Below are 23,901 nucleotides of genomic sequence, written 5' to 3'. Positions count from 1 at the left end.
GTGACCTTAGAATTCCAAATCCACGATGACGTCTGGCTGACTTCTTTTAGTTCATTCGACAAAATATTTTTTTTAAAAAGGGTAAAAAGAGTTAAAAGATGACCAGTAGATTTTCAAAAAAATAGGAAAAAAAATCAGGTAAAAAGATTTGGTAAAACGAAATGGCGCTATTGTTTTTGCGGAAGTTGGTGCTATACATTGTGTCCCTTTCTTATTGTAGCGCTCTATCAATTTAAGGTCGCTAATGATATTAGATACCAGCAATAGTTCATCAGGGGAATTCGGAACAGATAGCAGCAAACAAGCACTTGAAGAAAAAATTAAGAATTTCTTTCAACCTTCCTACTTAGGATTGAAGTTGACTTTGAGACTTATGCTATTCAATTATTGATTTTAATTATCCTAATTGGAACTAAAATTTGTTTATGGGTTTAATCTTCAAGTGCAGAAAGGAGGTGAATTTGTATTGAGTTTCATCGAAATGGCTCCAAAACAGCAGCCAAAGGAAACTGGCACATTTTATTTGGGACTCTAGACAACCATTATCAGCTAAAATGAATATGCGGAAGTTGTATGGGGATTTTTTGGCAAAGCGGCTTTTTTCTTTTTCTGTCAATTTCTCAAAAATACGAAAAAAATTAAATCAGAGAAAAAGAGCTCGGTAAAACAAAACGGTGATGCTTTTTTTGTTTTTTTGCGGAAATTGGTGCTACACATTGTGTCCCTTCCTAATAGTAACGCTCTATCAATTTAAAGTCTCTAATGATATTAGACACCAAAAATAATTCATCAGGGGATTTCCGAATAGATAACAACAAAACCCAGCACTTGACGAATGAATTTGAACTTTCCCTTCAACCTTCTTGCTTAGGGTTGAAGTTGTCTTTCAGACTTGTGCTATTCATTTACTAACTTGAAATAATTTAATTAAATTGAAAATCTGGTTACGGTTTTAGTCCTCAAGTACAGAATACTATAGATTTGTATTAAAATTTACCTAAATGGCTGCAAAACAACAGCCAAGGTAAACTGGCACAGTTTTATTGAGGCTTTACAGAGTCATTATAATCGAAAATGTATAGGCGGAAATTGTATGCGGATGTTGTATACAACAAAAGCCGTAGATACAGAAAAAAAACTTATTTGTGAACAATGCAACGTCTTTTCTCAGGGCTTTCGTTTGACATTAAAACTTATTTAATGTACAAAAACGATAATTTCACACTTCTTCTGAGGTTTGTACGTTACTATTGAAGAGAACTTCTTTAAAATTTATTCAATTCAAATTAATCATCAAAAACAACTACGAAAACTAGGACGTTAAGGATATTAGACACTTTAAATTTTGTTTAAAAACCGTAATTTATCTAGCATCATCAGCCATTATATAGTAACATAAGCCATTTTTTTCTGCTGAATGCATGCGCAATCAGAGAAGTTTTTCTGCTATTCTTGGCGTTTGGTGCTTTTTACAGGAGACTTTTTTTTGTTCGTCAGCGTTAACTGCCATAACCAGGAGAGCTAGCAGACATTTTTATATTAATTTTTCCATTGTAAACTCTAATGTTTTGCGCAACCTAGTTTTTAAAAGAAGTTTACGCAATCTAGTTTTTAACGTTTTTCCCAATGGTTTGTTAATGGATATTGATTTTTTAAACAAAAAACTATCAAATAATTTTTGCAAAAAGTTGAAGATTTTTCATATCCTTCCTCCTTTTGAAAATTATCTTAAGGAATTAGCTAATTCAGTTAAAAACTTGGTTTTTGTTGAAAAACTTCCGATTACATATTGTCATTTTTTTCTTTATATTAGTTCGACTTTTTTTAAAGCGGGGGAATGTTTTGCTTAGGCGGTTATATTTTTCTGTAAATTTTTTGTTGTTTGTTTACGCATCTGAGAGAAGAACAAATAAAACATCATTTCCTATCCCTTAGACGCTAATTTTGATTTTTATTACCGAATAAAAACTCTATTGCGCGTTGAAAAGAAGGAATGGTTCAAAACACAGAAAAAAAAACGTTTTATTTGAGAACTTTTATAAGGTATGGTTTGCGGTTGAGGACTACCAGAACAGGAGGACAAAAATGAAGAGGGAAGAAAAGAAATGTTTTGAGGGGTTGGGATTGAGGACGATAAGAATTTATATAAGTATATCCAAATAAACAGGCAAAAGCAAAAATTAGATTTCGCAAAGCAGAAACGGAGGAAAAAAACATGTTTTCCTACTTTTCGCGTACTTTTCCTCTGCTTCTTAGTTGGCTTTCATTTGGCTTTCCTTTTTCAGAATATCAATAGAATATCGACAAAACAGTGAGAAAAATTGTTCTAAGATTATGGATAACAAATATTGAAAGAGATGGTAAACGTTCTTGAAAAAAAGCAAAAGAATGTACTTTAAATTCTTTTATCATCGAAATCCTAGTTTTCTGAAAAATATATGGCTTCTTGATTCAATTTTTTTATTTGTTGATAATTGTTTCAAACAATTAACTGGTATTCACATTCTGTACAAGAAAACTTTAGCAAACAGTTTTCTGGAAAAAAAAGTAAACAAAAACAAACTGTTTTTCTAAAAACTACGGCTCTCATTATCACAGGGTTGTACGCTCAAAACTCAAACCCAACTCACATATTTCTTTTGAAACTTGGTGTAATTGAAATTTCAGTGAATTGAAAAAATAAGGGATATTTGAGACGTGAACCAAAGAAACAAAATGTGGTGAGAATGAAGGAAAAAATGTTTTTTCATGTTTTAATTCTCCTGATTGTTCCAGGTGATTCAGGTGACCTTAGAATTCCAAATCCTCGATGACTTCTGGCTGACTCTTTTTAGTTCATTCGACAAAATATTTTTTTAAAAAAAGGTTAAAAGAGTTAAAAGTTGACCAGTAGGTTTTAAAAAAATTTTGAAAAAAAATAAATCAGGTAAAAAGTTTCGGTAAAACAAAATGGCGCTATTTTTTTGCGGTGCGCAAGTTGGTGGTATACCTTGTATCCCTTGCTTATTGTAGAGCTCTATCAATTTAAGGTTTCTAATGATATTAGATACCAGCAATAGTTCGTCAGGGGAATTCCAAAAAGATAGCAGCAAAACCAAGCACTTGTAGAAGAAATTAAGAATTTCTTTCAACCTTCCTACTTAGGATTGAAGTTGACTTTGAGACTTATGCTATTCAATTATTGATTTTAATTAACCTAATTGGAACTAAAATTTGTTTATGGGTTTAATCTTCAAGTGCAGAAAGGAGGTGAATTTGTATTGAATTTCATCGAAATGGCTCCAAAACAGCCGCCAAAGGAAACTGGCACATTTTATTTGGGACTCTAGACAACCATTATCAGCTAAAATGAATATGCGGAAGTTGTATGGGGATTTTTTGGCAAAGCGGCTTTTTTCTTTTTCAGTCAATTTCTCAAAAATACGAAAAAGTTTAAATCAGAGAAATAAAGCTCGGTAAAACAAAACGTTGATCCTTTTTTTTTGCGGAAATTGGTGCTACAAATTGTGTCCCTTCCTAATTGTAACGTTCTATCAATTTAAGGTCTCTATTGATATTCGACACCAAAAATAATTCATCAGGGGATTTCCGAATAGATAACAACAAAACCCAGCACTTGACGAATGAGTTTGAACTTTTCCTTCAACCTTCTTGCTTAGGTTTGAAGTTGTCTTTCAGACTTGGTGTACTTTCACATGGAAGTAGTTTTGAAAAAAGACGCTCACCTATTTTCATAATGCTTGTTTCCAACGTTTTGAAATTTTATGCGATACAAGCTATCTTAATTTTGGCATCCAATGATTGTGATATTCCAATCCATTTTTTTTATGACAGTCAAGGGAATAATTGGTTTCGAAGTTTTTGTTTCTCAAAAACTCATTTTTATCTTGACACTTAGTTTTTTTGCAAACAAATCCGTCTAAATATTGGCCAAGATAACTACCAGTTAAGCCCCATTTGCCAATCCTCCTTCCTGATTCTACCACTTACCTTTAAATTTAAATTATACACTTGTGACTGACAAATTGGGTAGGATATTAAAAATTGATCGTTCAAAAGTGGGAGTTGAGGCATCGATGAGCAATTGTGATAATTTTTGAGACAGGAACATGAGTATATAAATATTTGAAGACTAGTGATACAATTTGCTGATTTGCTTCAAGATCAAGGAATGCAAACTTTTCGTTTCATCATACACGAAATTCAGATGTTAGCTCCTGAGACCTTTCGGAAAGTGAAGTGGAAAACTGATTAGTTTGTGATGAGGACGTCCAAGAATTGATAAATTGGTGCTCGTTTGTGTGCTTTCCTTATGATTTTTTGCAGGCTCATGTTGCTGCGTCTGTTGTTTCCCTGTTATTGAGAATTTTTGATAATTTTTCAGTAGCAAGATCCGTTTTCTCGTCTTATTTAAAGTTTCGTTTATATCTCGTACTGTTTTTAGAATCATCTCGTCCTTTACTCGCCAAAATTTGTAGTAGACTTTTTATGTTTGTTTTCGGTTGATACTTTGTTCTACTCAAAACACAAAAAGATGTAACTTTAGCAAAAGATAAAGCTGAAAGCATTTTTTTTTAAATTTCTAAAGTCCTCAATCAAATGGTGTTGCTCTCAATTGTTTGCGCAATATTTGTTAAATCTACATCACAAGAGTTTTCGCTACAAATACAATTTTCTTGGATAGTACTTATTAAAATATTAATGCGTGTTACAAATTAGGTTTAATTAAGTTTGTCTTTTAATGGGTGTTTTGTTACGTAAGTTAGAGTTTTTTTAAGCTTTGGAGCCAATCAATCAAATAAAGAGTACTTTTGCATAGAAAAAACAATACTGAGGCCAATTTTTTATCCGATTCGAAGCTCCTGATTTCTGAGCATCTAATTTGTTTTCTTCACGCAGGACAACAACGCCATTTGGAGCTCATATTAGTTTGTTTCTTATTAATTTTCGTTGAAATAATCTTTCTGCCTGCTCAGAGAAAATGCCGTTTTTCAAAAGCTCAAATTTCAGAAAGCAGGGAATAAATATTTATCTAATTATATCTCTAGGAAGAATGATCAGTTCTTTTAAAAAGTATCTTTAGAGTTATTTTAATTTGCCTTTAAACAAGTTTTGAATACGGAATACAGCAAGATGACTAAACGATTTAGCTGGTGATTTCTTTTTCCTATTGACTGATTGAGTTAAAACAGATATTTGTAAAAACATGAAGCAATAATTGCGACTTGTACATTTTCCTTGCGAGTATATTTATTTTACTCTAGGATAGGAAAAAGAAAACAATGAATTAATCTAATTAAGAGATTTTTATCCACGAGGAGGAAGATGCGATACTAAACATCACAAAAAATTCGTTAATTTTGCAAATTTTCCAAAATGTTTTCTGGATCTGATTAAATGAGAGAAAAATACAAAAAAAGGCCGACGGAAAATCAACCAATCATTGATTTTTGTTTCTTTTATGGCGCTTTGCGAAAACTTACACACATTCAAAGATATTTGTCAAAGGACTAAGTCAATTTAGTTTTCTATATACAAATCTTTTCATTACATCAATAATCATCAGATAAAATTAAAATTACCAAAAATTAAAAATTTACTATTAAAATGATTTCAATTCGATTATGAAACAAATCAGTAAAATAGGAGTGTGACTTTCTACCAGTTTGCTAAGTTTTCGGAATTGTTTTATGTGTTTTAAATTTAGTTTTTTATAATTTTTGGAAGGAGCATTATGACTACTGTTAAATGAATTTTTATTGTAAGCTCCTGGTTCCGGTATTCATTAAGTGTGTTCAGCAATGGCTTCCGTTGTGCTTTTTGTTCTGATTCGAGAGAAATGAGTTTTTGTAGCAGATTGCTCTGATCAATTATACATCAATCGGACGCGAATAGGGTGCCACAATATTTATTTATAAGCTGACATACAAGCGAGTCTGTTCTCTTGTTACAGGTATTCGTAAAGTTTTTTTTCCTATTTTCTAGAAAAGTAGGACTATCTCCTTCAAGTTTAGCCTTTTTTTGTTTCAATTCCAACCTTGTTTTTGAGGTCTTTTGAAATGACATAATTTTTCCCTATTGTCTTATTTACAGAGCCTGACAACAATTTTCCGGATATTGATTTTTCGGCCTTTCGTATTTTTTTGAACTTTGAAAATGCAAGTTGAGTGTTCAAAGTTGAGTGTAAATTTGCAAGTTGAGTGTAAATTGAAAAAACCTTTTTTATTATCAGCAGCAATTTGTGTTTGTGCTGGAGTGGTGTGAAATCAAGGAAGTTCTAAACTTTCAAGTTTCTTGTGGCGTTTGTTTCCCTTCACAGTAGATTTTTTTTGTTCGTCAACGTAGACTGTCATAACCAGGCGAGCTAGTGGACAATCTCCATTCGTTTTTCCACTCTTACTTTTTTACTCAATTTGGTTTTTAAATGAAGCAAATGATTGGATTAAATATTTATTGTGCAAAAAACATCATCTCAATAACTTTCAAAATTTTCGTTTCCTAGTTTGGGTATCACTTAATGTATTTTCACAATTAAGGCGTTTCTCAAAAACTTGCCAGCTATTTTCATACTGCTCGTTTTTTATGTTATGACATTTTATGGGATATCAGCTATCACAATTTTCGCATCCAATGGCTTTGATATTCCAAACCCCTTTTTCAAGACAGTCAAGGACTCCAAGTTTTTGTTTCTCCAGAGGTCATCTCAATCTTGGCGCTCTCTTTTTCTGTAAAAGGTTCTGGTTAACTATTGGCTAAGATAACTGCTATACTTTTTTCGACAGTACGATTTACCATCACTTTTAAGACGAACTTCTGTGACTGCCAAAATAACTGCAAGGGAAGCACCCATTGCCTTATCTTGTTTTGACAGTACCAGTTACTTTTATTTTTAAAACATACCTTTGTGACTGCTAATTTGCGTAGGAGCTCAGATGTTGATCTTTCAATATTTGGAGTGGTGTCCTTGGGGTAAAGACATCGATGAGCAATTGCAATGATTAATGAGAAGCAAAATTTAGTATTTTAATTCTTAGCATCTAGTGATGATTTGCTCTTTTGCCTCAAAATCCAGAAATTAAAAGCCTCTTTGCTATCAGACTTATAATGCTAGCTCCTGGCATCTTTTCAGAAAGTGGATATAAAAAATTAGTTGATTTGTTTTTGAGGACATCCCGGAATTGATAAAATGGAAAGCATTAGCTAACTAATTTGTGATTTTCTGCCATCCCCAATAGTTGTGCTGGTTGTTCGTTTGTTGTTCATTTTCTTTGATGGTTTATCTGTAATGGAAGTTTTTTCATTTCAGATACAGTTCGAAAAAAAATTTTCTTTTTTCAAAATTGCTGGTCTTTTCTTGTCTCTAGTCTCGTACGACAAAAATTAGTAGCAGTTGAATATTTTATTCAATTATGATTGATATGTTGTTTTTAGTCATAACACCAAACTAATACCTTTTTCAAAAGACAAATATGAACGTTCATTGACTTTCGAAAAAAATTCGATCTGGTGGAAGACTCAAAATTACAAAGGTATTCACCACAAATACCTTTTTCTCAGATACTACTTGTTTTTTTGTTAATGTGTTCTAAAAAATGGGCTTCCTGGTATTTATATTATCTGGTCTTTTGACCAGTGTAATAGAAGTCTTTTTTACACATAATTGTAGTTGTAATTTGTCTAAAGTTATAACTGTTTCGTCATTTTCTCTTAAAAGTCTATTATGACGATGCGACTGTTTCTTGACTCATTCCTTTTGAATTAGTTTCCATGAGCAGGCGAATCTCTTCCCACAGAAAAGAGAGAATATTGAGGCCAAGTATATATCCCATAAGGATATACTGAATTCTGGGCTTTTAATTTTTAATTTTACAGCAGGTCACAAACGCTATCTGTAGCCTTTAAAACTTTGTTTCGTGTTAAACTAAGTTGAAAAGATTGTTCTGCCTGAAAAGAGAGAAAAGAGAGAATATTGAGGCCAAGTATATATCCCATAAGGATCTACTGAATTCTGGGCTTTTAATTTTTAATTTTACAGCAGGTCACAAACGCTATCTGTAGCCTTTATAACTTTGTTTCGTGTTAAACTAAGTTGAAAAGATTGTTCTGCCTGCTCAGAGAAAGGCTCTGTTTTCGAAACGCCAAATTTCAGAAAACAGGTGAAAAATCATTACCTACTTGTTTCTCAAGGTAGTATAGACATGAACTAATTTTCCCGCGTTTAATGAGGTTTTAATCATCTTTAGTTCCACTCAGTATGTGGTGCAGCCAATTGGCTGATCGAACTTAACAAGTGAGTCCGCACTTAACAAGTGATTCCGAACTTAACAAGTGGGCATCCCTCGCGAGACGTTTCTGTCTCGGTCTACTTTGTTTTTTTATCAGTTTTGGCGTTCCCTATTTCCTATTAAGCAGACCCTCAAATTTTACTTTTTTTGCCACATGCCAACCAGTTTCCGCAGCTCTTGACCTGCTACCAGATGGTGCCGGTAGTACTGCTCGAGGACATAAGCTTACCTCATAATCCTCCTGAAATTTATATTCTTCGTCAACTAGAGGACCAATATTTAAGGGGATTCATTTATATTAGTCATGTTCCACAATTGGAAAAATGCTGCTTTTCAGATATTCAGGCAGACCTTTTTAGCTTAAGGCTTTCGAATTCAATATGTGTTTTGTTAGAGTGTTGTTGATTGCATCATATCAGTGCACCAAATATACGCTTCTGTTTAGTGAACTGCTGGATACCACCAAAAGTGGTAGATTTTTTAATTGATTGTAAACAATTGTGAGGTAGCAGATAATGTCATAAGTGACGTGAGTAAATGAGTAAAAATTGAAAAAATGCGATTCCCAATTTTGATTTTTGATCTTAAATTTTAAATATTCAAAGAATTTTTTGTTTTTGGCCTATCTGGGGCTTCCTGTAATCTATTGAATGAAATATTTCTTAATTGGAGAATCAAGTCAATTGAAATTTTATTTACAATTTTTTTTGCTATATCAAGCAAAAGAGCAAAAAAATTATTACTTTTTTAAAATTATAACTATTTCAGTTCTTTTTTGAAACAAATCAATAAAATCAAAGTTTCTAGGATAACTATTTAAAAAATTTTTTTGAGAGTTTGTTTCCTTTGAGGTTTTGATATTTGACTCATGACATTATCTTTTGCCTTTTAAAATTTTTCAAAATTTTCTGCCGTTTCGGTTAAGTTTATAACATTTCAATATTTCAATTGACTAAATGTAAAATTCAAATGACGGAAGATGACTAAAGGACATGAATGTTGACTTTTTTAGTGTTGACTAAATACTTTAGATTTTTTTGTAAAAGCATGAAGCAATAATTGCAGATTGTAGAATTTCCTTCCTGGAACATTTTTACTTTTTAAGGATTAGAAAAAAAGGCAAAGAGTTAATGGCGTTTATTATCCACGACGAGGAAGACGTGATACTTTACATAAGCAAAATTATTAACTTTACAAATTTGCGCAAATTCTTTCTTCGTCTAATTCAACGATAAAAAAAGCCAACTTTTTATTTGATCTAAAATTTTACATATTCCAGGAATATCCTGGTTTTTTGCCTCTCTGGGGCTTCTGTATTCTATTGAGTGGAATATTTCTTAGTTGAAGAATCAAGTCAATTAAAGTTTTGTTTACAAACGTTTTCGCTATATCAGGATATATCAGTTAAAAAGCAAAATGAACTTAGTTTATTTTTAAATATAACTATTTCTCTCCTTTTATGAAACAAATCAATAAAATCAAAGTTTCTAGGATGACTATATTAAGCAAGCTTTTAAAAGTTCGTTTCCTTTGAGGTTTTGATTTTTGACTTATGACATTATCTTTTAGTTTTTGAAAACTTTGTGATTTTGCAGTTTCGGTTAGGTTTATAACAGTTCCATATTACAATTGCCTGATGTAAATTTCGAATGACGCAAGACAACTAAATGACCGGACTGTTGACTTTTTAGTCTGGACTAATGATTTTAAATGTTTTTTTTGTAAAAGCATGAAGCAATAATTGCGACTTGTAGAATGTCCTTCCTGGTAGCTTCGTAAGGATTAGAAAAGAAAGTCAAGGAATTAATGGATTTACTTATCCACGACGAGGAAGACGTGATACTTCACATAAGAAAATTAAAGAATTTTACAAATTTGCGCAAATGCTTTTTTGGTCTCATTCAATGATAAAAAACGCTCAAAAAAGAGCCGACGGAAAATCAACCAGTTATTAGTATTCGTTTTTTTACAGTGTTATGAAAACATTTACATACATTATTATTTATTTTTTTAAAAACAAAGTCATTTTAAAAATAGTATACAAACGTTTTCCTTATATCAATCATCATCGAACTATTTGCTACTTAATTTCAGTTCACTCAAAAATAAAACGAATTCAATTCAATAATGAAATAAATCAGGAGTATCTAAAATAGGAGTCTAACTTTGTATAAGTGTGCAAAGTTTTCGGAAAATTTATGTGTTTTAAATCGTTTTATTGTAGTTTTCGAAATAACCAATAACACTACTGTTGACTAATATTTAAGTTCAAAGCATCTGGCTTTGGCAAAGATCTCGCGTGTTGAGTTTTGGCGTCCTTCGTGCTATATATTTTGCTTCAAGTGTAATTCAAGAAATTTGTGGCATCTAATGGTATCAGTATTTGCAAAAGATTGTTAGGCATCTCAAATAACACGTGACCGACTTTGGAAGTAGCAGATGCTTCCTCGAGAAGCACGAGGAAAAGCTGCAATCAAAACCAATTGTGTTAAAGTACGTTTTCAGACTGCAGATATCCTAACAGTTTAGCGCTTACCTTATCTTTGTTTCCTTGGTTGTGCTTTTAAACGAGAGTTTCATGCTTTCTCTATCTTGCAATAACATATCAGGGAAAATATCTTCAGTAAGCTGTAGAGGAGAAAGAATCGTCCTTAGAATTTAAATTGATTTAGAGAAGAATTATTCTCAAGCACTGCGTTCATCGTCAGGCAAACTTAAAACTGATTTCACAATTGAATGAAATTCTTTGAAAGGTATTTAAGCTTGCAATTGACTCTATTTATCGGACTTCACGTAATGAGTTAAGATAACAACGAAGTTTTGAATTTATTTACAGTAAAATCTCATTTACAAACATTTTTTAAAATATAACGCACCAAAAAAATTTTCAATTTTTTTCCAGAGTCTTTTAAATCCCGTGTATATTGTTTTCATTATCTGAAATAGTGTTTTTACATTCATTATCATCTGTTTTTAAAGTTGATTTTTTGTTGTTGACACAATTTTGAGTTAAAATGTACCAAACAAATTTTGAATTTCGAATATCAATTTTTTTTAATTGCAATTGAAATAGAACTTCAATGTCAGTTCCCTTCTCGTTTATTCGTCGAACGTTTTTAGTAGCAAATTCAACTTTTTGATATAGATCGATTATATTGTCATTAGTTTCACAACGCCACGAAATGCATCAAAAATGTCACTTTCCAAAATCATGCGTTGTACCACAGCATTTAACAGGCTGTTGTGCCACAGGTCAATTTTAGTCTTGTGGCTCAGAGTTTTTGGTAATGAATTGATGGCTGCTTTGGACAAAATAGTTGGACTTGCAGCCATTACTTTTAAATTTCTGTACAACATGCGATTTCAAATTTTTATCAAAGCTTACTTAGGAAAGCAATTTCTCAACCTACTCCTACTCTACTGGCAAATATTTGAGTGATGTATCCTCAGTATTGAGCAAAAAAAAACAACAGTATAAACTCAGTTTGTTAGACATTTTTTTATTTCGAATTGTTCATTTTTGGGGTCTTTTGCTGTATGCTTATTATCGTAAATGTTTTATCCAACGTCTCATTAACTATACAGGAAGACCACTCGGTTGAATGCTGATTTTCAATCCAGATCAGATTTTTTTAAAACTACATGACAGGAGTGCCAATCAATGGTTGCATTGAAAAACCTATGTACAGTTCACTAAATGGTTTTCAGATGTTCATTTTTAGCATAATTGTTGCGATAATTTTATTAAAGAGATCCAGCTGTTTAAAAAGTCTCTTCAGGTTAACTAAAATTAAAATGTCAGACGAGACGGGTCACAATAGAAACAACTCTGCATCCAATTTGGGCAAGAAAGAGGAGGGCAGCATCATCTTGTGGAGTGTACTGGCCAAGGAGTTAATGTGAATGGCTATATCATCTGGAGAAACATCCGGGTGCACGCACTCGTCCTCAAAAATTTCTTCACAAGTTCCTTCCTATGTGATTTCTGTGTTGTCTAGGAACTGGAAAAAACGTTGCTCTGCTATGGATGACCTGTCTTCAGTCTTAGAGGCTGACAGCTTTGAACAGTACGGCCGCGGGGAAATTGTGCGTATCTTTGGTGTGGATGAGTACCCATGTGAGGATGTCTTTGCAAAGGTCGTTATTGTAGCTGAGAGGGCCAGTGTCATAATCAAATCAAATGATGTTAGTACATGTCATTGCTTACCAAGTGGAGGTAAAGGCCCAAAACCGATACTTTCCAAGTTTGTCAGACGTGATAATAAACATCAGTTGATGAAGAAAAAGAGGAATTTGAAAAAACACTAACATATTTTTTATTGACGACATGACGCCAAATCGTGCCAAGATAACTAGAGAAGTGAGAAATAGGGAAAAGATTGATAATGTGTACGTCCTCTTAACGAGACAATTTTTGTCTTTATGCTGGACAATGAAAAGATGACTTTTCCATAAAATTGAACAGAAAAATTTTTTCAGTGTCTCGGAAAAATATATGCAAAATTTACGCGTTGCTCATATTAGCTTTCAAACTGTAACAAAAAAGCATATGCAATTGAAGTCTTTTTTATTGACATGGGAAGGAAAATTTTTGTGGATTTATCAGAAAGTTTGAGAGAAGATGATAAAACTTAATAACGCAATAAAGCTCCCAATACTCATGAACCATTTAGATGTGAATTATTTTTGCCTTTGAAACTAGCTCCAAAAGACCGTTGGGATTTAAAACTCTTTGATAAATTAAAATACGAATCAATGTGGGTTGAATGTCGATGAAATTTTTCAAAAAACTGAAGGTCTGAAACGCTTTTGAATAAAACATCCTGCACGTCCAAGTTATATCAGATTGAGTTCCTTGAGCAATTATTCACCATAAAATCTTTTCATCATGCGAATCTCTTCCTATCAATCTATTGGGTAATGATAACATAGATTACCTCAATCAAAACGAGAATAAAAATCTGAACTCAGTATCAGAAAATCTTGCGGTTTCACAATAGCTATAGCAAATTAACCTAAGCGTGTATGTAAGATAACGAAAAGTCACATTGAGTAAATTTTAACCTAAGTCGTTGCGGACAATAGAGGCTTTGTTTTTGACAGTCCATTCAAAATCGACCGCTTTCGTAGTATTTTGTTTACAGGAGTGAACGCTGAAAAACGAAAGAGCATCATTTTAAAAAATTCCATAGGAAAAAAGTATGACATGTTGTTTTGTAAATCATTGTCAGATATGCAATGGTTCAGTTAATATGAGTGTTCAAACAGCAATGAAAAGTTTAATGGTTTATTTTTCTTACATCAAGTGAATCGGAATAGCACCCATCCTTTATGAAGTTATTTTTAATGAATAAACTCCAAAATTGTTAAAGAAAATGTGGTTTCACAAGGAGTGCAAAATTTTACAGCTCGAATGTCAAACAGCGTATTAAAAGTGTGGTTTGATTTCACGCCAGAGACTTGGTCATTAAACAGTAAATTTCAAAAAAAAACTGACCACTATTTTGAATGAGCAAAAGGAGAAATCCTCCTGGAATTGTTTCTTCTCCCATGGTACTGCTAAGTATAGCTAGAGCTGTATCAAAAATGTTTGGAAAACAGATGAGTAAGCTCTAAAATTATCTGCAGTAAAAAAAATTTTTCGTTGACATGATTCCTGACGACAAATTTTTGTAGAGTTTTTTAACTTCTTTTTCTCAAACACTTTTTTACTAGGGCAGTGTTTTGGTTTAAAAAAATGAGGGAACGCATGTTTCGATGTGGCTCCTCATCATTTGATTTTTGGCCGAAAACAGAAAAGAATTGTTTTGGTATTACCAGGAACTTAAGTTCCAACAATTCCACCGGTCGATGTAAAGTATCCATCTCGGTTGCTATTGATATTAAGCAAAATCTAGCCCCAAACTTATATTCTTTGTAAACCAATGCATTAATGACTGTGTTTTTCCTACAATGTTCAAAAGAGATGTCAAAACACCAACCTATATAAAAAATGACATCAAGAAACCTGTCAGTGATTGCCTTATCTCGATAAATACTTCTTTCTGTTAAATATTTGAAATCAATTTGTTCAATCAAATGACAATTTGCATTGAGAGTAGAAATTTACTATTGCCGCTTCAAATTGGATTTCGATGCATGGTACCACCACAACATGCTATTTTGCTTTCACTGAATCAGTCCAACATGAAAATAAGAACGACAATACTTTTCAAGGTGTTTTGCACGATTTATCTAGAGCTTTCCGCTCACTATCACACCAAAATCCTTCTGAGAAAACTGCAATCTCTATTTGTTCAACTTCTGAATTATAGTTTATATTTTATTTTCTTGTGGAACGCATACAACGAATTTGTGCTAATGATGTTGTGTAAAATTGGATTGAATTGAGGCTAGGTGTTTTTCAGGGGCCAGATTCCAGACCACTTTTTCAACTTTTTTATGAATGATCTCCCACAGCAAGTAAGTGAAGCTGGTAAGCTTTTGCAGTATGCAGATGATTTTTTTTTGTTTTGTAGTTAAAAAAATCCAATTTTGCTTTAATTTTTTTGCAACAAATCATTAAAAAGTTTGAAAAATACAATTGTAATAGTAGTTTAAACTTGAATGCCAAAAGACTGAGCTTAGTACGTTTGCATACAAAAACAATAACAGGCTCAACATGTGTGATAATTCAGGGGTTACCATAGAAATTTCTCTTGTTTTTCAATATCAATTGAAAAAAATTATGAAAAAAGGCTGTTGGAATATAATCTACTGAAACTGTACAACAAAGATTTCTCACCACATTGTTTTTTGTTAACGCTTTTTCAAGCACTTACCATCAGTCATTTAGAGTAATCTGCTTTATGTCTGTTTCAGATCAGTTCAAATTTGGCGTTTCTCTTTGAGAAACAGATGAACTGGGCTTTGAAGTGTTTAATATTTTGTACTAGTATCATGTCACATGAATTAAGAAAACGTAAAAATAAGTAATCGTCAAAAGACAGCTGATCGAGTTGAAAACCCTAAACTTCTTCTTCCAATACATTAGGAGTTTGACAAGAGCGTTTCATCAACAAGTGCACTTACCAAGTAATTTTTCTGGGAAATATTCCATCTGTTTCTTCCCCTAAATCAATTTTCAATCATACATCGTCAATGTGGTATTCACTACCATTGTACCTGCAAGATACAAGCGTAAGTTTACAGGTATTCAGAAAAGCGATTGAAGAATATCTTGAGTAGTCAACAGCATTCCTTATCCAAATGGCGTGATTTCAGCTTCAAATGACAAATGAGCATTTCAACTTCAATAAAAAAAATTTGTGTTTTTTACACTTATTGTATATTGTGGGATAGCTATCCCTATGCAATAATACAGTGTTTACTCTCTCTCTCTCTCTCTCTCTCTCTCTCTCTCTCTAACAGCCCACAGCTGCGGAAATTTAAGACTATGCTTGTATCAGTAGATTTTTGATACCAAGGACAGCTAATTTTTCCTTCATTGTTTACGGTTATGTTCAGATCTAGGAACACCAGGTTTCCGTTACCGTTGGCAAGAGTGAATTGTAAGATTTATTTGAAGAGAATTCACATACTCAAGGTACTTTAGAGTACTCAGTTATACTGAATTATAGTGTTCTAGCGTATTATAGCTATTAAAGATAGTTCGCGTTTTCAATACTCTTTATTAATTCACCATGTGGCTCTTTCGCACTTTGCAATCATAGACACTTTTAGTACGCAATTTTTCAATTTTTTGTCGAAAATTTCCATGAGTTTGAGATCCCCCAAACATTACGGGAATCATTCGTCTTTAAATATCGTTTTGTGGCGTAGTGATAGACACCGGTTCTGTTCTACCAATTTCCCCCTCTTTGATATTTAAATACTGTGCGAGCTTGGCTGCGCCCAAATCTTTCTTATGTTCTCAAAGACAGTTGGTTTTAAACAGGAAAACCAAGTCACTGATTAAGTCGGAGAACACAGAGTTTTGAACCAAGAAATATTACTAGGATTGTGGAATACAGACAGAATTTTTAAACATCTGAAAAGCCTGCAACAAATCTGTTTGCCTGCCCAAGGTCTCGATGAGTGATACCAAGCAAGGTTCACTCCAATGCGAACAAGTAAATATGTTGAATGAATTCTCTCACTCCACGTTCTCCCCATCCAACTACCAGAAGTACATACGAAAGACACAAGAAACAACGAAATTTTCAAAATGACGAAAACTCGAACAGAGAAAGCGCAAAGCGAATTCACCTTTAAATCCTGTCGACTGTCAAACCGGCTAGAAAATTTAATAAGAGGGCTCACGCGGTGGCTGGAGCTTACGCTAAAATATTAGTTCAAATAATAATTTTGACTAGTTAAGGATACATATGTTAAAAAAACATTTTGTGCATGACAAAACGAAATTTGCAAAACCTCCACAAGAGGGATATTTATGGTTAAGGCAAATTTGGAATAACCTTAGAAATACAAAAACAAGGCAAAAATGGAAAAATCTGGAATAGGAATGTTTTTAAAGAAATTGATAACAGATGTAAATAAATATTGTAAATTAGAAAAATTTTTGTTTAAAGTTTTTGGAATAGTTCCTAGAATTGTTTTAATGGTGGTCTCAGACAATTGAAATAACATATTCAATTTATCCTATAATATTTCGTGAAACAGATTTAACCTGACGATGAACGTAAAGTTCGCGAGTTTGTTTTTATGGAATTACTCAGATGGTGCATTTTTTGGCTACAAGTTTGCTTCACCACGCTGTTAATACTCTCTCCTAATCAGGCAAAAAACAGTTTACAGGAAAAATGACATCGGGTGTCGAATTCTCCTTCAACAGAAACTCTAAAAACTAGTTCAACAAGAAAAGAAATCTCCTTCAGAAGGGTATCTGAGCAAGAGGAAAGACTTGGTGGTGTGGCACGATCTGATAAATAAAAAAATCTCACGTCACAGTTCCAACAACTACCAACCCTGCAGCGTGCTGAAGTTGATATTGCTTCTTAGAACGAACAAAAACCACTTCAGTGCTAGTGTAAACTGTCGACGGATAGGCACAGAGGATATTTTTTAGGAGCTGCTGAAGTCTGCGGTACTGGTGCTAAGCGTAACCAAGCATATAATTTCCAAGAAAAAAAGGAAGACGCATCCACGAAAATATTGCCGGCTGCTTCAGGAGATTAAGACCCTGGAGATCTTATCACGCCATCAAATCAACTTAAGAGGGCTGCTCAAGAAAGGAAAAGGCAAGAACTTGGGCAAAAGGCAGAGGAAAGTGAGAGCCAAGGCAAGGAAGGTGAAACAGACACAGACTGAGGAGGAGTTCTTGAACATTCGGGCTTCATTGCCCCCTGTTCTTAAGCTTCTTTGAGGTATGTGGTTGCTGCTACCAAACTCAAACTGTTAAAAAACTTATCTTGATTACTTGAAAACCCTAAATAATTCACTAGCTGCAATTACCCAAATTCAATTTATAAAACAATGCTTTAACAATGATATAATTCCGGATTTTGTGAGGTTTCGCGGTCCTAAAAATAAATTTTTTGTTTTTTCTAAACAAGCGGTGCGCAGTTTTCAATGAAAACTCCTAAAGCCAGAAATAAACTGTGCGGAAAAAGGCTGTAAAGTGTTCAAGGAAAAAATTGAAACATAAAGGAGTAAATTTAGGGAGAAGTTGAGGCCAGAACTGACGCCATCCGTTGTTAGATGCATGAGGCGTGAAATGAGGAATCACTTGAGGAAACTGGATAAACTGCCAGAGAGACAAGATAGACCTTTGCAGAATGGATCCCATTGTAATGTTGTGATAATGGATGGCGGTGAACTTCCAAAATCTGTAATTGGCATCCTGTTGTTGGGACCTAACCTCCCGCTGAGAGACAAGTTTAATGAAGTGCACTTCCATGCAGACGCAGACAAATTTATACGTTAATTAAGCGAAAATGAATCTGAGTATGGGAAGCTTTATGAAATTGAGATGACCTCAAAATGGTATGCAAAATATGTAAGCGAAACCCCAATAGACAGAGGGGTCAAAAAGTGCATGATCATCTAAAAAACCAATGATTTGCTGGCAGTACCATTTGACAAAGCCTGCGGTGTCTGTGCGATGAAGAAGTCAACGTACAGGGAAAAACCTGATGTTTTGTTGAACGCGGATCAATTTCAAAAAATCAATGAAGCAAAAGACGAAACTGTGATCAAAAATGAAAAACAGATAAATATCAGCCCGCAACAATTAATGAAGCAAGGGAAAATTATTTACAAAATTTATAATAGACTCAGGTCAACAGATTCACAACCAGCGAGGCTTTATCGCCTGACAAATGTACTTAAAAAAGATACACCTCTACGATTTGTTCTTTCGATACCTGGTAGCAGTCACGAAAACTTGAACAGATTTCTGCCACCATTTTTCCAGAAACTATTGCGTGCAAGCATTGAAAACAAAAAGCAAGATGCTAGAAAAGCTTTAGAGACTCTCTCCTTCTTGAAGATAACGAGCAGATAGTTTCTCTTGACATCAAAAGTTTGTACACCAAAAGATTGTGCCGGTCGGAGAGGCTATAGAAATTGCTCTAAGAGAACTCTATTCAATTAACCTAGTTCCAGATATCCCAAGGTATGCAATGAAAGGTTTGTTAAAGCTTAAGGTGACAAATGTTCATTTTAAATACAACTGGATCTGGTATGTTCAATCAGATAGTCTGGCTATGTGTGGATCACTGTCTGTAATACTATCAAACGTGTGGACGAAATGGTTTGAGGAATCACTGCAACAACCAGAGCACGGTGAAAATATTTCCAGATCCGACCAGAACGAGAAGTGCAAAGACTGTAACCGGAGAATGACTTTCCGAGGAAGAGGAGTAGAATGTGAGTCATTCAAAAATTGGTTTCATGCAAAATGCCAAAAGTTAACGAATGAGGAATACGCCCACATGCAAGATGTTGTTTGGATTTGTACTTTTTGCATCAATCAACAGTGAGTGGGGCCGTATTAGGAGATGATAATGTTTAAAATGTTTGTGAATGATATTAACTGCACGTTTCGTGGTGACCCGGACGGGTACTTAAAACTTGTGAATTCATTATACATCAACCTGCAGTTTAACTTAGAAAAAGATAACGTGGAAGGGGATTTGGTTTTTCTTGACAATAAGATGAATTTGGGCAGTAAATGTAAAATCACATGTCATTGGTATCAAAAACCAATTGACACTGGAATAATGAATTTTTGCAACTCTGCAACGCTTCAGCATAAGAAAAATGTGATTCAAGGGAAGGTTCACACTGTTTTTAATGTAATTGGCTGGCCGTTGATCAGGCTTTTTCAGAGAACAAATTTTGCTGCACCGAATATCAGTATCCAAAGGAATGGTATTCAAAAATAAAGAACCAGACTCTAGAAAAGATAATGAGCGATTGTAAAGTCCAATTGGGAACAGCACCAAATGAGCATCAAAAAAGCAAGATTAGATCTCTTGATAAGTCAAATATTTTTCTACAATACAGAGGTAACCTCACTAAAATCTTCGCAAGCAAATTGAAAGAACTATGCGAATTGCAAGTCGTTTTTACAACGCGAGAATTAGGATCATGCCTCCTGCCCTGAAATCATCGTTCGAAAGAGACCTGAAATCCCACGTAATATATGAGATAAAAAGTATGGGATGCGGATCCATCTATGTTGGGCAAACAAGCCGGCATTTTACCACAATGATATCAGAACATCAAAAGAAGGATTTACAGATGGGTCAACATATGGTTGAATGTTGAGGCGCCACGAATGACATGGAATGGAAAATTCAGGACGCCTGTCGGACAGTAGAAAAGCTAAAGACTATCGAAGATATATACATCGGCAAGCTGAAGTCGGCACTAAACACGTGATAAATATAGGGGGCGGGAGCTGGGTTAGGACAATTTTGGAATAACCTTAGAAATACAAAAACATGGCCAAAATCGAAAAATGCGGAATAAGAATATTTTAAAGAAATTGGTAACAAATGTAAATATGAGTTGTAAATAGGCTAAATATTGTATATAGGAAAAAATTTCAATTAAATTATTTAGAATAGTTCCTAGAATTGTTTTAGTGGTCTCAAACAAATTTAAATACATATTCATTTTATCCCTAAACAATTTGTGAAACAGTTTTAACCTGACGATGAACGTAAAGTTCGAAAACGTTTTTTAAGTATCAGAAGTAATTTTAATTTAAGTAATTGGTTTTTTCTACAAAATTTAAGAGAACCAGTAGGACTGAAAAACAGAATATTACGTCCAATGTGGAATTTTTTCGAGAAGTTTTCTGAGCGAAATATTTGCGCTTGGCAATTGTTCTGCGATTGTCAAAACTGTAGAAACAATTGGACATTCTTTTAATTTGATTGTTGTGTCTTTAGACCCTTCAGAACAGCTGTAAGTCCCCAACAACGACAACAATTATTGCTGCCCTTGGATTCTGCTTTTTTGTTAGCCTTTTCATGATTACCCCATTTTGTTTATTTGGCATTTGCTGCCCAAAACGTGGTCGTCTCATAATTAATAGGCATGTGACGACGCTTAATTTGCGGCTGGATTAGCGGAGGTGATCTGCTTGTTTCATGTTTCAGAGTCTGAATTAAATCTTGTCATATGGATAGTCATGGCTATTGCTCGCAGTTTAGTTCTCGCATTCGTCCCTTGTTGGACCAGTATGATATTATCAGACACCATTTGGTAGATGATCCCGATTTACATCCAACTTCAATCGTTGTGATAGGTGATCAGAGCTCTGGAAAATCGAGCGTTTTGGAAAGTTTGGTTCAAATTGGACTACCTCGCGGAGAAAATATTGTTACCCGAATGCCCATAGTTCTGCAGTGCAGAAGCTTGAAGAAGTCAAATGCAAAGGACTATCCACATGCGAAGGTATAAGAATTTTTCACCAATATCTCAAAGGCCAACAAGTAGGGGCTAATTTTTCAAGAGTCAGTGTACTCGTTCAGAATATGGAGATCAATAGGTCAGTTTTATTACGTATAGCGCTCATTAATTAGGTTAATCTATTTTGCTGACAGATGGAGCTATGTGTTTGAAATAACTAAGAACTGATCCGTATCGATTAGCGACCTTAAAATTGGAATTGGCATAAACGAACGCTCTGCCTATCTTGTGACTTTTCTATCTATATAAAGTGGGAGCAAATATCTAAGCAAGCGTCATTTTTTTTCGAAATCAACAAACGTCGCCTATCAGATCGAATTGGGAGCAAAAAATATTCCGTTTACAAGTCATAAGCGAAAAACTCAATTAATCGGCATTGTTCCATAGTTTGTTGTAAACTTCTTCAATCGTGTCTTCTTGACTTCGGAATTCGATATGTTTTCAGCTCAAGGAATCTGCAAAAATCATGTCCTTAGAAAATACCATTTTTCATTTGCTTCTAAACGAAGTTTATAGCAATCATGTTGGTCTTTTGTATGCAATTTTTTGTTTAACAACTTTTTGTCGTATTGTATTTTTGTGTATAACTATTTGACTTTTTGTCTCCAAAAAATGGATAAACAGATAAAGCCAGGGGGTCATAAATAGATTAGGTGACACTGCTTAATGTCGTTGCGAACTGGCGCTAATTGAGAGCCCAGTATTAATTCGATACAAGCAACCCAAATTTCTTAAATGACTTCTGCAGAGTCACTTAACCTTGCTTAAAACAAACCGCAAGTTTGAAGGTGTCGAAACTTCAGAAGTCAACTTTTGTCTATCTATATAAAAAGGACCGTGTACACCATCCGGCAACGATGGATGTAGGTCGGAACATAAGGGATGATGAGTAGCATTTAGCCGGATGCTGCACTCCAAGCTGTTCCCCTCCAGACAGTGTAAAGACGACAGCCCTGTCACAAAAATAACTAACAAGTGGAGAGGAAAGCACCAATATATATATATAAATAGCACACATAAGGAACTGGTAAGGCAGGATTAAAATAAAAATAAGATATCAAGGAATGAGCAAAGGAATAAAGTTAAGCAGCCATACTCTCAGTGCAGCCTTCCCTCCTCCACGACGGCGCTAATCGAAGTCTCACTGAGAACACGAGGCTTGAGGGCGCGACATCCCCTCAAGCAGAGAACACAGCTCCTCAGAAGAGCTCCTATCTATGAAGAAACTTCTGAATTAGGAAGAAGACATAAATCATTGTGATAGGAACATATTTTGGCGATTAATTCAGAGCCACTCCCCCTTACTCAGCCCCACCATTTTCACCCTACCTTATTCCACCCTCAGCCGCCTCCATTTCATTCCCCACTCCCGCACCCCATTCCACGCCTCACTCTTCCGCATTCCTCTATCAATAGCCATGCACGCTCCACTCCATATGCATTTTGAACTCTGTCAGGCCCACCCACCCCCTCCATTACCTCTGGAACATAAGCCGCAGCTAACTACGGGCGAAGACAACCGCCTACGGTCGTTTGAAAGAAATTTGCCCCTGCTCGGCAGTACTTAGTTATGTTTGCAATGTCTGCTCTGAATTAATATGTAAGCATTAAGCACCTATTCTGTTTTTTTTTGTTATAACCAAAATGGTATTTCATAAGCTATCTCATTTGATTTTTTGAAAACATAGCGTTATATTATTTCGCCTCAAAGTTCCCACGAAAAGCTTAATTTTAATTAATTTTAAATTTTTCACTACCTTTATAGGCCGGTGCTGGACCAATCAAGTTAAGTTTTTATACGGCTTCGCTCATCTGTTATGAATATGTGCAGACCGATGAAGTGAAAAACTTGTATGTTTTTGTGATAACAATGTACAACTAAAGTTCAACTTTGTTTTCTTTTCGTTTTCTGTTTTGATCTCCATGCTGCGTGATTAAATTTAATGTAAAGCCTCAGCTTATAAAAGGTTAGAGGGAAACCGTACCAACTAAATCTGAAATGCGGTGATAATGCAAGGATGTTTTTTGATGTTAAGCACTGAAATCTACTTGTGAAGCCATGTACAAAGACTTGAAATGATTCATTTCGGTACCACGAAAGTATTAGGAATTGTATAAACTTATTCGGCAAAAGTCGAGGAGGGCCAACATACAGTTGGTCAGTTTGATTGTTTATTCGATGAGAATTACTAAGTGGTTTACTATTGATGTTTTTATCTACGTCTCCAATCTTTCATTGTTTTTGTGGAAACAAATTGGTTTATTTAAACAGGGCTGAAAGACAAAACTTGCAAATACGTTAGGGATGAAATTTGGAAGATGTTGTAAAAAGGTTTTACGCAGTTCTGTTTCCATAAATGAAGTACTAGATGGTTAAATCTACTGAATTAGTTTAACTGAAAATTTAAAAGACGAAAGGCACTATTTATTGAGCTAACTTAGAATTTTATGCTCGTTGATCAATACTTTGTCGTGCAGTGAAAAAAAGATAGACGCTGTTCTATGACAACCTATAAGAATGCAGACACTGGAATTTTTTGGTAACAAAAATTTGACTAGAAACTGTTTGTCAAACAAATGGCATCTATTATTGTGGAAAAGAAGTGATAAATTCAACGAGAAGTGTTTAATGAGTGTAAAAAAGCCTCTAAATGGTCTTTCTGGGCAAGCCTATTAAAGTCCAAAACTGTCA

The 23,901-nt window shown here is 34.2% G+C and overlaps 1 protein-coding gene across 2 annotated transcripts in view; it reads left to right on the top strand.

Annotated features, from left to right (window-relative positions):
* The window catches only part of LOC142344905 (uncharacterized), a 72,791-nt gene that overhangs the window by 25,464 nt on the left and 23,426 nt on the right, over positions 1-23,901 (top strand). The window contains exon 2 of one of the 2 annotated variants that reach the window (XM_075396960.1): positions 20,897-21,194. In XM_075396960.1, the coding sequence (XP_075253075.1) occupies positions 20,919-21,194 (276 nt within the window). In that variant the 5' untranslated portion in view covers positions 20,897-20,918. Of the gene's footprint in view, positions 1-20,894; positions 21,195-23,901 lie in introns of both variants that reach the window. The other variant, XM_075396961.1, reaches the window with a different exon arrangement.

Source organism: Convolutriloba macropyga, chromosome 8 (assembly GCF_964194025.1).
Source record: "Convolutriloba macropyga chromosome 8, txConMacr16.3, whole genome shotgun sequence".
Classification (NCBI taxonomy): Eukaryota; Metazoa; Xenacoelomorpha; order Acoela; family Convolutidae; genus Convolutriloba; species Convolutriloba macropyga.
The sequence above is the reverse complement of the archived record's forward strand: the minus strand, read 5'-3'. Positions and strand labels throughout refer to the sequence as shown.